The sequence below is a fragment of the Lonchura striata genome, chromosome 28 (assembly GCF_050655825.1).
Source record: "Lonchura striata isolate lonStrDom1 chromosome 28, ASM5065582v1, whole genome shotgun sequence".
NCBI classification, from domain to species: Eukaryota; Metazoa; Chordata; class Aves; order Passeriformes; family Estrildidae; genus Lonchura; species Lonchura striata.
This window is the reverse complement of record NC_140730.1, coordinates 2,533,741-2,548,090: the sequence shown is the minus strand read 5'-3', so window position 1 is coordinate 2,548,090 and position 14,350 is coordinate 2,533,741. Positions and strand designations below refer to the sequence as shown.

Genomic DNA, 14,350 nt, shown 5'->3' with positions numbered 1-14,350 from the left:
GGGCTCAGGATGAGGATTTGGGGGGACTTCCCATCCCTGGCAGCATCCCGAGGGACACGCGGGGCTGCAGCAGGACCGGGGCGTCCCCTGACACGGCGGGCACAGGTCCCCGTTAGTTGGGGGGCAGTGAGAGGGGACAGAAATGGGGAGGGGGGACCCGGGGATGGGGGGAAATTGGGATTTTCTGCCTCTGAGGCGTTGTGGAACCTCTGGAAGCGCTCTGAGTTTTGGTGTGATGGTGCCACCCCAAATACCTGAGAGTCCTGAGGGGTGCCAGCAGGTGGGGACTGGCACCAAGTGTCCCCATGCCTGCGTGTGCCTGTGCCACTGTCCTGCCCTGGCACCCACAGAGGGTCCCAGATCCCCCCAGGCCACAGGAGGGACACGGGGACAGGCCCCACAGGCAGTGCCATGGAGCTGTGACATCCCTGCGGAGCTGGCACTGTCTCCACGGAGCTCAGAGCACCCCCACGGCTCTGTGACCATCCCAGAGAGCTCTGGCTGTTCCCAGAGATCCATCACCATCCCTATGGATCCATGGCTGTCCCTATGGATCCATCACCATCCCTATGGATCCATGACTGTCTCTGTGGATCCATCACCATCTGCATGGAGCTGTGACTGTCCCTATGGATCCATCACCACCCCTATGGATCCCTCCCCATGGATCCATCACCATCCCTTATAGATCCATCCCCATAGACCCATCACCATCCCTATGGATACTTAACATCCCTATGGATCCATCACGACCGCTATGGATCCATCCCCATAGAGCCATCACCACCCCTATGGATCCCTCCCCATGGATCCATCACCATCCCTATAGATCCATGACATCCCTATGGATCCGTGACCATCCCTATGGATCCATCAGCACCCCTATGGACCCATCATGACCCCTATGGATCCATTGCCATGGATCCATCACCATCCCTATGGATCAATCACGACCCCTATAGATCCCTCCCCCCGGATCCCAGCCGTCCCCCCGGATCCCTGACATCCCTATGGATCCATGACCATCCCTATGGATCCCTCCCCATGGATCCCTGACATCCCTATGGATCCATGACCATCCCTATGGATCCCTCCCTATGGATCCATGACCATCCCTATGGATCCATGACCATCCCTATGGATCCCTCCCTATGGATCCCTGACATCCCTATGGATCCATCACCACCCCTATGGATCCCTCCCCCGGATCCCCGCCCTTGGCCGGTCTCTCGGTGCCCGTTCCCGCCCCGTTCCCGTCCCCCCCCGCCGTTCCCGCCCCGTTCCCGGTGCCCACGCGGCTCCCGCGCGCGGGGAGCAGCGCCGGTTTCCGTGGCAACGGGCGTGATGACGCACGCGCCGCGCTCCCGCCCCCTCCCCGCGGGCACGCGCGCGCGTCACACCCGCGCGTGTCACACGCGCGGGCACGCGGCACGGGGGAGGCGCACACGCACACGGAACACGCGTGTCACACACACACACGGAACACGCGTGTCGCATTTTTGTTACACACACGGGACACACGTGTCACATTTGTCACACGCACATTTGTGTCACGCACACACGGAACACGTCACATTTGTGTCACACACCCACACCCATGCACACGTGTCACGTTTGTGTCACACACATACAGAACACATCACATTTCTGCCACACACACCCGTGCACACGCGTCACATTTGTGCCACACACACACCCGTGCACACGCGTCACATTTGTGCCACCCACACACACACGAACGTCACACGTGCACACGGCCCCGCACACGCATCACACGCGTCACACACCTGCACACGCGTGTCTGTGGCCACCCCGCAGAGCCGTGGCTGTCCCCCAGCACGCGTGAACAGTCACACACACACACAAACACACACACACATAAACACGCACACGCACACACGCGTGTCCCACTCACCTCTCCCCTGGCCGACCCCCGCCCGGGGCCGCGGGAGCGTTTCTCGTCTCTTTATTGAAGGAAGACTATTTCTAGAATCAAGGCTACAGCGTCACCTCGTCCCCGGGCGCTCGGATCCTCGCTTAAAGCGCCGGGGGGTGCGGGGAGCTGGGGGGGCTCGGCCTGCCCGGGGACCCCCGTGGGGCCACCCCTCGGGGCCACCCCGGGGACACCCCCGGGGACACCCCGGGGACACCCCGGGGAAGGAGCGAGGGGACAAACCTCGAGGGGACGAGGGGCTGGTGACAGCGCGGGGACCCCGCTCCGGCCGAGGGGGGAGCAAGCGGGGCTGCGCCAGAGCTGGGGGGTGTCGGGGGTTCCCGGGGGTGCGGGGCCGGGGCCACCCCGCGGGGGGACGCTGAGGAGGGGGTGGCCCCGGCGCCGCAGCGCGGGGGGCCCGGCTGGCCGTGGGGCCGGGGGTCTCCCGCCCGGAGCTCACCAGGATTGTGCTGGGTCAGGACCTCCCGCGGCCCCGATGCTTTTGTGCTTGTGCTGGCGGCTCCGGCTGCGGCACCGGCACGGGGCTGGCGGGGCACGGGGGGCCCGGGGGGCCGCGGTGCCGGGCTGGGGGCTCGGGGGGCTGCGGTAGCACACGGGGCTGGGGGAGCCGTGGCACCAGGATGGGGCTGGGGGGTGCTTGGAGGGGGGGTGATGGCACCAGGATGGGGCAGGGGGACACCGGGCAGGGGCTGCCCCCGCCCCGGGGCTCTGCCCGCAGGAGCAGAGCACTATGGCGTGGGGACGGGGGCGCGGGACTGTCCCCAAGGGTGACACCGCCACCCCCACGTGGCACCGTCCTTCCCTCCCGCGAGGACCGATGGGGCCGGGCCCGGTGGCACCGGTTGTGCTGAGTGCGGGGGGTGCGGTCCGGGTGTCCCGGCGGCGAGTCCCCGGTCCTGCCGTGCCCGGGGGGGCGGCCGCGTGTCCCTCACCTCGGCCCCGTCTTCACCCCCGGCCCCGGGCCGAGCGCCGGCGTCCCCGCACAGTCACAGTGATGGCACACGGAGGACGAGGGGACTGTCCCGCTGCGATGCCACTGCCACGTCCAGCCGTGGGGGGGAGAAGGGGGGGTGGGCATCCGGAGGGGGGGCGCGGGCCAGTCCGGTGCTCTACATGATGCTGCACTTCCCCTTGATTTTGTCTGTCCTCTTCTGCTTGCTGGAGCGCTTCCCGTCGATGGTGAGGCTGACGTTCCTCCTCTTCTCCAGGTTCAGCAGCTCCTGGAAGAGCTCCTTGACGTTGTAGTTCATCTTGGCCGAGGTCTCCATGAAGGCGCATTTCCACTCCTTGGCCATGGCCTCCCCCTCCCTGCTCTCCACCTCGCGCTGCGTCTCGTCGCACTTGTTGCCCACCAGCATGATGGGGATGCTCTCCACGCTGCCCTTGATCTGCACGATCTGCTGGTAGATGGGCTTCAGCTCCTCCAGCGACTGCTTGCTGGTGACCGAGAAGACCAGGATGAAGGCATGGCCCTTGGAGATGGACAGGCGCTGCATGGCCGGGAACTGGTGGCTGCCGGTGGTGTCGGTGATCTGCAGGGTGCACACGCTCTTGTCGCAGCTGATCACCTGCCGGTACGTGTCCTCGATGGTGGGGATGTAGGTGTCGCGGAAGGTCCCCTTGACGAAGCGCAGCACCAGCGAGCTCTTGCCCACGCCGCCGGCGCCGAACACCACCACGCGGTAATCGTTGCTCTGCTCCGGCATCTTGCCCCGCGGTCGCTGCTGGGGCACAGGGAGGCGTCACCTCCGGTATCCCCCCCGAGATGCGGCCCCGGCCGGGAGCTGGGCTCGCTGCCCTTGGGACGCCCTTGCCCGCCGGCCCGGTGCCTCGGCTATTTTTGCCGGCTGCCCGCTGTGGCCATATGGCCGAGCGCGGCCACCGGCACCGCAGCTGCTGCCGAGGCTGCCGGGGGGGGCTCGCTGGGCAGGGACCCCCCCAGCCCGCCCGGGCAGCGGGAGCAGCTCTGCAGGGCAGTCACCGGCCCCCCGAGGTCACGGTGGCACCTGGAGTGCCCAGCTGGGCTCTCTGGCCAGGTACAGAGGTGCCCTTTCACACACACAGGGCACGCTGCTGCTGTCCTGTCACCCGTGTCACTCCCTGCCGCCCTGTCCCACGCCGTGCCATCCCTCAGCTCCGCTGCCACCCCAGGGATGTGCTGGGGAGTGGAGGGAAGGAGTGTGGCACAGCTCTGGCTGCGGGCGGTGGGTCAGAGACCCCCCGGGCACCCTCACGCTGCCAAACCTCGGTGCCCACCCGCAGGGGACACCTGGACCCAGGCAAGGTCCCCAGTGCAGCTCTGGGCTGTGAAACGAGGGACACAAAGAGTCGCCGGTGCTGAGCCCCTGCTCCAGCTCCCCCAGTGTGGCGCAGGGGTGGCAGCACCAGCTCTGTCCCCCGAGGGTCCCCAAGGCATGTGGGACCCTCAGAGCCTTGGGGACATTAAACCCACCACGGGACAGGGTTTCCAAAGGCACCCAGTCACAGGATGAGTGGGAAGGAGGGGAGGGAAGGGGGCCTGAGCACTGCTTAAGGACTGTCCCCAGTCAGCTCCACTCCTGCCAGCCCAGTTCAGGGAAGGGGGACAGCAAAGCGCCCCAGGCAGCCCCGTGCTGGTGGCCGCCCTGGGCACGGCAGCTCCTGCATCCCCGAGCATCTCCAGGGAACCAGCCCCTTCCCACACTGCTGCATCCCTGTCCCAGAGCACCGAGGGGTCCGGACCCCACAAAGCAGCCCCAAACCCCCGGCATGTCTCAGGCACCAGGGCCAGGCGAGGCTGGGAGCTGGAGGAGCCCATCCCCGCGGGCTCGGCCAGCCAAGGAGCTCATCCCACCGTGGGCTCCTCGGATCCTCCACGCGGGGAGCGTCACCAGCGCCCGGGGGCCGGGGCTGAGCTGGCGCGTGGGAACGTCCAGCCTTGGCCGGGGCTGGCAGTGGTGGCACCCTGTCCCACCTGTCTCACCTGTCCCACCTGTGCCATTCCACTTGTTCCACCTGTCTGTCCCACCTGTGCCAAAAGTGCCCCCGGGCTCACAGCCCTGCCATGGGGTGCTGAGGTGAGGGGCTGGGCTGGACAGAGCCTCACGGAACCGGGGGGGCTCTTTAGGTGACCCCATGGCCTGTGCCCAGCAGCACCCCGAACCCAACAGCCCCTGGTGCCCGAGGGTCCGGAGCACGGCCCCCCCTCAGCTCGTGGGCAGGGACCACTCGGGCCTGATCCTGCCGGGGGGCTCTGCACCCCCCAGAGCCCCCCAGCACCCTCCCACTCGGGCCCCCCGCACTGGGGGTGGCTCTGGTGGGGAGCTGGGGGTCAGGAGGGAGGGCACGGCAGGGGTGAGGGAGCAGGGGTGGGACGGGGAGCATGGGAAGGGCAGCATGGAGGATGAAGGGGCTGGAGGTCGGTCGGAGGGGCAGAGGAAGCGCAGGGTGAGCGAGCATCCCGCTCAGGATGGAGATGGAGAGGCAGGGCAAGAGCAGGACACGGCCGGAGAGGCAGAAGGCGCTGGATGGAGGGGCGGGATGGAGATGGAGGAGCGGGAGGGAGGGACGAGCATCCCGCTCAGGATGGAGATGGAGCGGCAGCGGGAGGGCACGGGCAGATGGCGGGGCAGGGTCGCGGGTCCCGCCGCGCCGCTCCCCGCCAGCACCCCCGGTCCCCGCGCCGGCCGCGCTCCCCCGGCCCCCGCCGCGCCGGTCGCATTGCGGTGCCCGCCGCCTCACCGTGTCCTGCCCGGGATCCGCCCTTGGCTGCGGGCGGCGCGGCGGCCTCAGCGCATGGCCCGGCCCGGGGCGGCCCCGGCGCGGCGGCTCCGCTCCGCCCGGCGCGGCTCGGTGCGGCGGGGCTCGGCGGGGCTGCGGCCGGTGCGGCGGGGCCGGTTCGGCTGGGCAGGCTCGGCTCGGCTCGCCTCGGCTCGGCTCGGTGCGGTGCGGCCGCCGCAGAGCCGATCCCGCCCCGCCGCCGGCCCCGCCCGCCGCGCCCGCCCCGCCCGGGGCCCCGGACCCCCGGGCCCGGCCCCGAGCGGCTCCGGGACGCCGACACACGGACAGCGATGGGGACAGACGGACAGGGATGCGCGGACAGGGACACACGGACAGCGATGGGGACAGACGGACAGGGATGCACGGGGATGGGGGCACACGGGCAGCAATGGGGATCCATGGGATGGAAACACAGGGACAGGGACAGACAGACAGACAGGAATGGGACGGAGAAGTGACACGAACAGGGTTGCACGTAGAGGGACATGCAGGGATGGGGACAGGGACACATGGAGAGAGAGATGGGGACAAACGGGGGTGAGAGTGGACAGCCAGGCAGGGCGACACAGGATGGGGACACACGGACAGGGACACACAAACAGGGACACTTGGGGATGGGACACACGGATGGGAACACCACACGGACACCTGCACAGGCATGGAAACCAATTCCCATGATGAGGAACAGTCCAGAGACTCGTGGAAGAGGACAGAGCCCCACAGGTGGTGACAGGGGACACAGGGACAGGACAGACGGGCACCCACTGTCCCAGCCAGGCAGGGCACAGGTGGCAGAGGGTGCTGTGTGCCCCCACAGCAGTTGGGGGTGGCCTGGGCAGTGATGCTGGGCTTTGGGGACACAGAGGCCATGGTGCCACCCCAGCACAGGACCGGGAGCTTGTGCACACAGCGCAGGGCCTTTGCCACCAACTGGTGTCACCTGCTCATGGCAGAGCCCCAGAACCGCAGAGGGATCCTTGAGGGGACACACTGGGGGTCCTGGCTGAGCCCCTCCCCAGTGCCTGAGTGGGACCAGAAGAGCCCCGGGGTGACCATCCCCAGCTCTGTGTCCCACCACCGGCACTGGGCGCTGGAGGTGACCGGTGACTCCGGGGGTCCCACGGTCCCTGTCACAGCCGGGGTCTGCTCCTGCCTCCCCCCCCAGCCCCATTCCTGAGTGGCAGCAATTAAAATCCGCAGCCTCTATTAATAGCAGCCGGCGGGCACCGGGCCACGGTGGCACCCACGCGCTGGCACCGCGTCCCCACGGGAACGGGGAGGGCACGGGTGACATGGGCCCTCCCCGCGAGGTGACAAGGCCACCGGGGGGTGGTGGTGGTGGCAGCCTCAGCCCCCCCCTCCCACCGCGCTCGGAGCCGGCCGGATACTCCTCGTTAGAGGGAATGAATGAGTTTTCCTTGATCATTTTCCTGCGGCTCCTCCTCGTTCCATTGAGCCGCAGCTCCCCGCCAGGCCTGACGCAACGGGGCGGCCGCTCACGCAGGGCTGAATCACGGCGCTGCCGAGCGGGGGGCGCTGGGGGGGTGCTGGGGGGTCCTGGCCCCCGCCCCGGGGCTCAGCAGGGCTCTGGGGGGATCAGCTTTGGTTGCCACGGGGGGCTCAGCCCACGCCGGGGCCCGACACGTGCGGCCACCGCGTGAGCCGGAGCCATGGGGGACATCAAGAAAAGCGAGTGACAGCGAGGGGAGAAGGGCAGGGAATTTATTGGGAGCCTCCTCCTCCTCCACCCTGGAGCACGGGATGATCCTGTGGATGAACACCCCCCCACCCCAGGGCGGCGGGATGAGGAGGGGGGAGCTCAGCATCCCTCGGCACTTCACAGCCCCCGCCCCATCCCAAACTGCAGCAGGAGGAGGGTGTGAAAGGGAGGTGACAGCCCAACAGGGGACACTCGGCACCGTGTCACCTCTCCCCCCTCATCCCCCCTCCAGGAGAGGTCAAACAGCCCCGAGGCTTTTCCACACCGAGGCAAATCACGTTCTCCTCATCCTGCTGGTTTGTGTCATGCCAGGCCCAAAAATAACCTCCCTCCGCACCCCCCCCTCCACTCCAGGTTTTCAAAGGAAGATTAATTGACTCGGGGATGTTGCAGCAATTAAACTAACGAGCCCCAGGATCTGTCAGATGATGCTCAGCTGCCTCCATATGCTGCAGCTGGGCCACCGCGGAGGCTCAGCGCCTCCTTCCCGCTGCCGGCACTGCGCCATCCTTATAATTCCATCAGCGCTTCCAGGGGCCCGGCGGAAGCTGCTGCAGGAGCGAAGGCTCTGGGTGATTAAAATGCAGCCCCTGCCTGAGCCAGGCTGTGTTTCACGGCTGGGGGCAGAGCACATTCCCAGCTCCAGCCTCTGATCCCAGCTCCTCGCTCCCAAAGGCGAATCCAGCGGGATCGGCAGCACACGGAGCTTCCCGGGGGCTCTGCAGCTGCTGAGAGGTGAGAGCTGCTCTGCTCCCCACCAAGGGAGGGGATTACATTCCTCTGGAAAACCTGGAAAAGCCTCACAGCAGTCCCTGATGGGAACTGCTCAGCCCCTCTGAGTGCAGAACATTGAAAACACAAGAGTTTGCCCCAAAATATCAGTGCTGGAAATTGTTCCTGCCCGTTTCCTGCAAGGATCCCAGGCTCTGGATAACGTCAGGATCTGCTGCATCCCTGGAAGTGTCCAAGGCCAGGCTGGACAGGGCTTGGAGCAGCCTGGGACAGTGGAAGGTGTCCCTGCCCGTGGCACTGGATGAGCTTCAAGGTCCTGCCCAACCCCAACCATCCTGGGATCCATCCTCTGATTTTCAGAGGTTTTCCTTAGGGAATGCTCAGCCTGTGGATACAGTGCTGAGAAGGATACAGAGCCGAGGGGCCCGGTCTCATTTCCTCCATGAATCCCTGGAAAAGCTGAGCTCCCCGAGCCCCAGGAGGGGCACTGGAAGCCATGTGGAGGCAGCAGGGCCTGGAAGGCCAAAGCTCCACAGGGATGTTATTTTTGGCAGCTGTTACAACCAGGTTTTACTCCCAACTAAGCCAGCGAAAGCAGCTTAGTGCAGCCTGGCAATCCCTGCTCCCACCTGCTCTGCCTCCACTCCTGTTGGTTCCTCACCTCCTCGGAGCCTCCGGAGCATGGCCGGGGAGGGAAGGAGGGAGACACAAACACTCCAGGAGCTCTTGGAAGCAGATTTTACCCAGATCCTTAACGTTTGTGTCCGCTACTCCCTGCAGCCCCTCGGGCAGGGACAATCCCTCGGGATATTCCTCACTCTGAGCACACGGGAAGAGACTCTCCTCCGCCAGGTCATCATGGAAACTCCGCCCGGGTTGGGCCGTTCCAGCGGTGAAAGGGGCGGCTCCTCCCGGTGCCGGTGGGAGGGGAGAGGTGAGGTTTTGCTCCCTCGGTTCCCGAGGCTCCCGCCTCACCACGGGACGAGCACCAGCCCGGCCAACGCGGCGTAACCCAGCACCAGGCACAGCACCTTGAGCAGCCGGTGGCTCTTGTCCTCCAGCTCCTTGGCCAGGATCTCGAAGAAGGTGACGAAGAGGAAGGTGCCGCCGGCGATGCCCTGCAGCAGCAGGGAGGCGACGCCGCCCGCGGCGTTGCGGCTGCTCTCGATGCCCATCCCCACGCCGATTCCCAGCGGGATCATCAGGCACACGGCCACCGCCAGCTTGGCCGCGTCCCTCAGCGCCAGCGAGGCCTTGGCCATGCTGATACCCAAGGCCACGGCCACCAGCGTCTCGTGCACGGCCACTCCCAGGAACAAGCTGACCACTCTGCCACCGTCCTCCTGCAGGCCCAGGGCCAGCCCCTCGAAGATGGAGTGGGTGCAGAGGGCGAACACCAGCCCCAGCAGGCGCCGGGGGCCGCAGCGGGCCAGCTCGGGGAGGTGCAGGCCGTGCGAGTGCGGGCCGGGCTCGCCGTAGAGCGCGCGCCCGCGCGGCGACGCCACGAAGGGGCTCTCGTAGTCCGAGTCGCTGCCCGCGTCCGAGCCCGCGTTGAAGGTCTCCAGGTCGATGAAGGAGGGCTTCTCCTTCTGGAAGGTCAGGAAGAGCTGGTCCACGAAGACCGACAGGAAGAAGCCGACCATCATGATGGTCTCGGCCACTGGGTAGTCCGTGGTCACGTTGTTCTGCCTGAGCACCTCATCGAGCTGGGAGGGAGCAAAAGATGAACCTTTTATTCCTCTGGAGAGAACCATTCCCAGAGCTCCACAGATCCACACTCAATCCATCCCCTTTATCCCCCTGGAGAGAACCATTCCCACAGATCCACACTGAATCCATCCTCTTTACTCCCCTAAAGGGAACCATTCCCACAGATCCACACTGAATCCATCCTCTTTATTCCTCTGGAGAGAACCATTCCACAGATCCACACTGAATCCACCCCTTTATCCCTCTGGAGAGAACCATTCCCAGAGCTCCACAGATCCACACTGAATCCATCCCCTTTACTCCCCCTAAGGGAACCATTCCCATAGATTCACAATTAATCCATCCCTTTATTCCCTTGAAGGGAACCATCCCCACATTCCCACAGATCCACAGTTAATCCACCCCTTTATCCCACTGGAGAGAACCATGCCCACAGATCCACACTGAATCCATCCTCTTTACTCCCCTAAAGAGAACCATTCCCACAGATCCACACTGAATCCATTCCTTTATTCCCCTGAAGGGAACCATCCCCATATTCCTACAGATCCACACTGAATCCACCCCTTTATCCCTCTGGAGAGAACCATTCCCACAGATCCACACTGAATCCACCCCTTTATCCCTTGAGGGGAACCATCCCCACATTCCCACAGATCCACAATGACTCCACACCTTTACTCCCCTGAAGGAAACATTCCCACCCGGACACTCCATGGATCTGTGATGCTGCCACACCCTCGGCCAGCGGCCTTGGCAGGGCACAGGGAACCTCTGCCTTGTTCTTTGGTGCACACACCCCGCAGCCCCCCCTGCACCCCACAAATCTGCAGTGTCACAGTGAGCTCATGGGCTCTCTATTTCCCTTTCCCCAGGACCCTGTGGCTCTGATCAGATAACCCTGGACCCTCCTTCCTGCCCCAGTGGGGTTGGTGGAGAGCCAGGGAAGCCCACCCTGCCCAAAGTCTGTACAGACCCCGGACATTTCCTGTTTGTGCTCTTTACCCCGCTCTCCACATGGACATCACAGAATAAAGAGAGCTGAACCAACGTATTTTGGGGTAAGAGCCTCTTTTGGGAATCTTTGCCATCTCCTGATATTCCTCCCCTCACAGCCTCGGACCTCTGGGCTAGCCTAGGATATTCAGGGGGCTGTGCAAGGGGAGGAACGTCACTGCAGGAGGTGGGCGCAGCTCCCCATGCTGCAGAGCTGCTGCCACAGGCGCAGAGCCCTCGCTCCAGCCCCCAGCTGGGAGCCTGCAGGCTCAGACTAAGGCAGGCTAAGCCAGGCCTAAGGCAGGACTAAGGCAGCACCGACCTTCCCTCTGACGGCGGGCAGCAGGGCGTTGAAGCAGGTGGCCAGGAAGACGCCGCCGCCGAAGGAGCTCCAGAGGGCCAGGAGCCTGCGGGAGCGCGGGGCCTTCTCGTGCTCAGCCTCCATCAGCCTGACGGGCAGCAGGGCCCCAGCCAGCACCAGCACACAGATCCCCAGCAGGCACAGCACCTTGGCCACCACCACCCTCATCCTGCCCCTGCAGGGAGAGCTCAGAGCGGGCACATCGGCCTGACGCGCAGGAGAGAGGCTGCCTGGGCATGGGAAGAACACGGAGACTGCACAGGAGGCAGCAGGGAAAAGTTCAGACTGGGGTCAAAAGGAATTTGAAAGCCCTGGAATTGTGGTCACCTCAAACCACCCTTCCCTAGAGGTCTTCGAGGCCAGGCTCCAGGCTGGACTCCAAACCCTGTCCTTGGGACACTTCCAGGAATGTGGCAGCCAGTTGGAAATTCCTGACAGGGCCTCTCCACCCTCCCAGGGAGGAATTCCTTCCCAAAATCCCATCTATCCCATTCTCAACATCCCACCTATTCCCTCCCCAAAATTCCATCTATCCCCTTCCCAATATCCCGCCTATCCCCTCCACAAAATCCCACCTATCCCCTTCCCAACATCCCATCTATCGCCTCCCCAAAATTCCATCTACCCCCTCCCCAAAATCCCACCTACTCCCTCCCCAATATCCCACCTACCCCCTCCCCAAACTCCTATCTACCCCCTTTCCAACACCTCATCTATTCTCTCCCCAAAATTCCATCTATCCTCTTCCCAATATCCCACCTATACCCTCCCCAAATTTCCATCTATTTTCTCCCCAAAATCCCACCTAACCCCTTCCCAAACTCCCATCTATTCCCTCCCCAAAATCCCACTGACCCCCTTCCCAACATCCCATCTAGTCCCTCCCCAAAAGTCCATCTATCCCCTCCCCAATATCCCACCTATCCCTTCCACCAAATCCCACCCATCCCCTCCCCAAAATCCCATCTACCCCTTCCCAGTATTCCAATTATCCTCTCCAAGTCCCTCTCTGGGGGACAAAAGAGGGATTCAGAACCCTTCAGGTGACACTGACTCACTCCAGGTCTGGCCAAGCCCAAAATCTGGGCCCAGGCACCACCCACACCTGTGCCAAGGCAGAGGGAAGGGATAAAATCCTCCTTTTCCAGTGCTCATACCTCTGGCACACACCTGGCTCCCCCCAGCAACCTTTTAACCTCACTTTTCCCCCCTTTTTTCCTCATTTTTAACCCAAACCAGCCCCCTCCAAAGCCTCAAGCTCCTGAGTTCAGGTGGAGTAGCCACATCCAGCATGCCTGAATGGGGCTGGAGCAGCCCTGAGGGAAAGGAACCCCAGGAACCCCTGGGGAACTCCTCACCTGCTCCTCCTGCACACCTGGGCTGCGTCCCCAGCCCCAAAACTGCTGCAACAAGGGATCAGCTCAGCTCCTGCTCGGCTTAGCGGCTCAAAATGAAGCATCCAAGCGATGAAAAAATGAGATATAAAGCAGGCAGGGCTCTGTGGGAGGAAAAACAAAGGGGTCCCTCATCCGTGAGCCTGTAAACCCCAGTGTTTCTGTTAAAAACCGGCCCTTCCAAACCCTTTGGGACTGACCCATGGCTTTTAGAAAGGGGTTGATGGGGAAGGGGCTCCTCCCAGCCCACCGAAAGGGAGCAGAGATGAGGGGAGAGGTTTCAGGGCCGGCGGGAGCGGGGGAGGTGAGCAGCTCAAATGGGGAGATTTCAGCAGAACCCTCAGGAGGGGTCGGGGGCTGCCCAGGGCGGGGAGGGGGCCCAGCTGCAGCCCCTCACAGGCGGATGGAGCCCCTCAGGATGGGGAATGAGCCCGGCCCGAGCCCCTCAGGGTGAGGAGGGGGTCCCATCCCCACTCCAAGAACTCCTTGACCCCTCACACCCACCGCAGCCCCTCAGGACAAGGCTGGGGTGCGGCCCCTCACACGGGGCGCCGCTCTCCCGCCCCTTCCCCACAGCCCCGGCTCCCCCCAGCCCCGCTGTGACCCCCGGGGTCCCCTCCCGGCCCCGGGGTCCCCTCCCGGCCCCGCCATCCCCTCACGGCCCCGTTACCCCGGTAACCCCCCCCCCCACTCACGGCCGGCCCCGCTCCTCCCGGCCCGGCCGCCCCGCGCGCGCCCGCCCACGACGCCCTCCCATTGGCTGAGGCGCGAAAACTCGATTTGTGATTGGCCGCCAGAGCTGTCAATCAACTCCCACACGGGTCCTGCGCTGGGGAAGCGGCGATTGAGGTCCGCGGGAAACGCGTCCCGCAGCGCTGGGTTCCGGGAATCACCGGGAAAAACCGGGAAAAACGGGGGAAAAAAAACCGGGAAAAACGGGAACAGCGAGCGCCGGGAATGGGAAAAACGGCCCTGGAACAGCGTCCGCTATGCTTACACCCCCTGCTCCTGCCGCTCTGCGAGCAAACTGCACCAATGGCAGCTGCGGGATGCTGCAGGGAGAGCTGAGGCCCACCTGAAAATCCCAAAAAATCCCACAAAATTCCATAAAATCCCACAAAATCCCACAAAATTCCATAAAATCCCACAAAATCCCACAAAATTCCCTTTTTCTTTTTTGCTGGCAGCTCCCGGAGGAGCCAGGAATTTTTGGGAAAATCCAAAAGTTCAGCCTGGAGTATCCAAAGCCTCTGGAACTGAGGAGCAGCTGCAGGCAGGGCAGGAGGAATTCCCTGGAAAAACTCACCTGGAATTCAAAGTTGGAAAATCCCAACCCAGAGAGGAGAAAAAATACAGAAAAAAACGGGTCAGGAAAGAACGAGGATGGCGAGGGAAAGGAAACAGCACGAAATGAGCAGAAAACAGCAGGAAAACAACTCCATGGTTTCCGTATTTTTGGGGAATTCCAGAATATTTTCCTTTCCAGCCCAAAATTCCTTTGGTGGGGCTACAAAAAAGCAGCTGGAGTGAAATTAAAAGGCAATTTGAGGAAGGAGAAATAGGGGGAAAAGCAAAGTTTTGCTATTTCTGTGCTTTAGGAATGCCCACGAGGACAATTCCCGTTGGGAAGGCCAAAAAAAAAGGGAATAAACGGAATAAAATGTGCCCCAAACAGAGCCCCAAGCCCACGGAAAGTTCTGGAAAATCACCTGAGCACGCCGGGA

General features: G+C 63.6%; 2 protein-coding genes across 8 annotated transcripts; both read right to left on the bottom strand.

Moving 5' to 3' along the window:
- Positions 1 to 1,950: 1,950 nt before the first annotated feature.
- On the bottom strand, positions 1,951 to 3,660 carry DIRAS1 (DIRAS family GTPase 1). The gene has a single exon (XM_021544087.4). The coding sequence runs from the start codon at positions 3,658 to 3,660 to the stop codon at positions 3,064 to 3,066; it is 597 nt and encodes a 198-aa protein (XP_021399762.1). The 3' UTR covers positions 1,951 to 3,063.
- Positions 3,661 to 7,418: 3,758 nt separating this feature from the next.
- SLC39A3 (solute carrier family 39 member 3) lies at positions 7,419 to 13,405 on the bottom strand. 7 transcript variants are annotated; one of them, XM_085562340.1, is made up of 4 exons: positions 13,322 to 13,405; positions 12,591 to 12,730; positions 11,194 to 11,486; positions 7,419 to 9,871 (listed from the first exon to the last, which is right to left on the bottom strand). In XM_085562340.1, the coding sequence occupies exons 3-4, from the start codon at positions 11,398 to 11,400 to the stop codon at positions 9,137 to 9,139; spliced, it is 942 nt and encodes a 313-aa protein (XP_085418466.1). In that variant the 5' UTR covers positions 11,401 to 11,486; positions 12,591 to 12,730; positions 13,322 to 13,405; the 3' UTR covers positions 7,419 to 9,136. The 7 variants fall into 7 exon arrangements, with proteins under 7 accessions (XP_085418466.1, XP_031363028.1, XP_085418464.1 ...); XM_031507168.3 differs by having other exon boundaries at positions 11,194 to 11,462; XM_085562338.1 differs by lacking the exon at positions 13,322 to 13,405 and adding an exon at positions 13,297 to 13,316 and having other exon boundaries at positions 11,194 to 11,462.
- Positions 13,406 to 14,350: the final 945 nt, after the last annotated feature.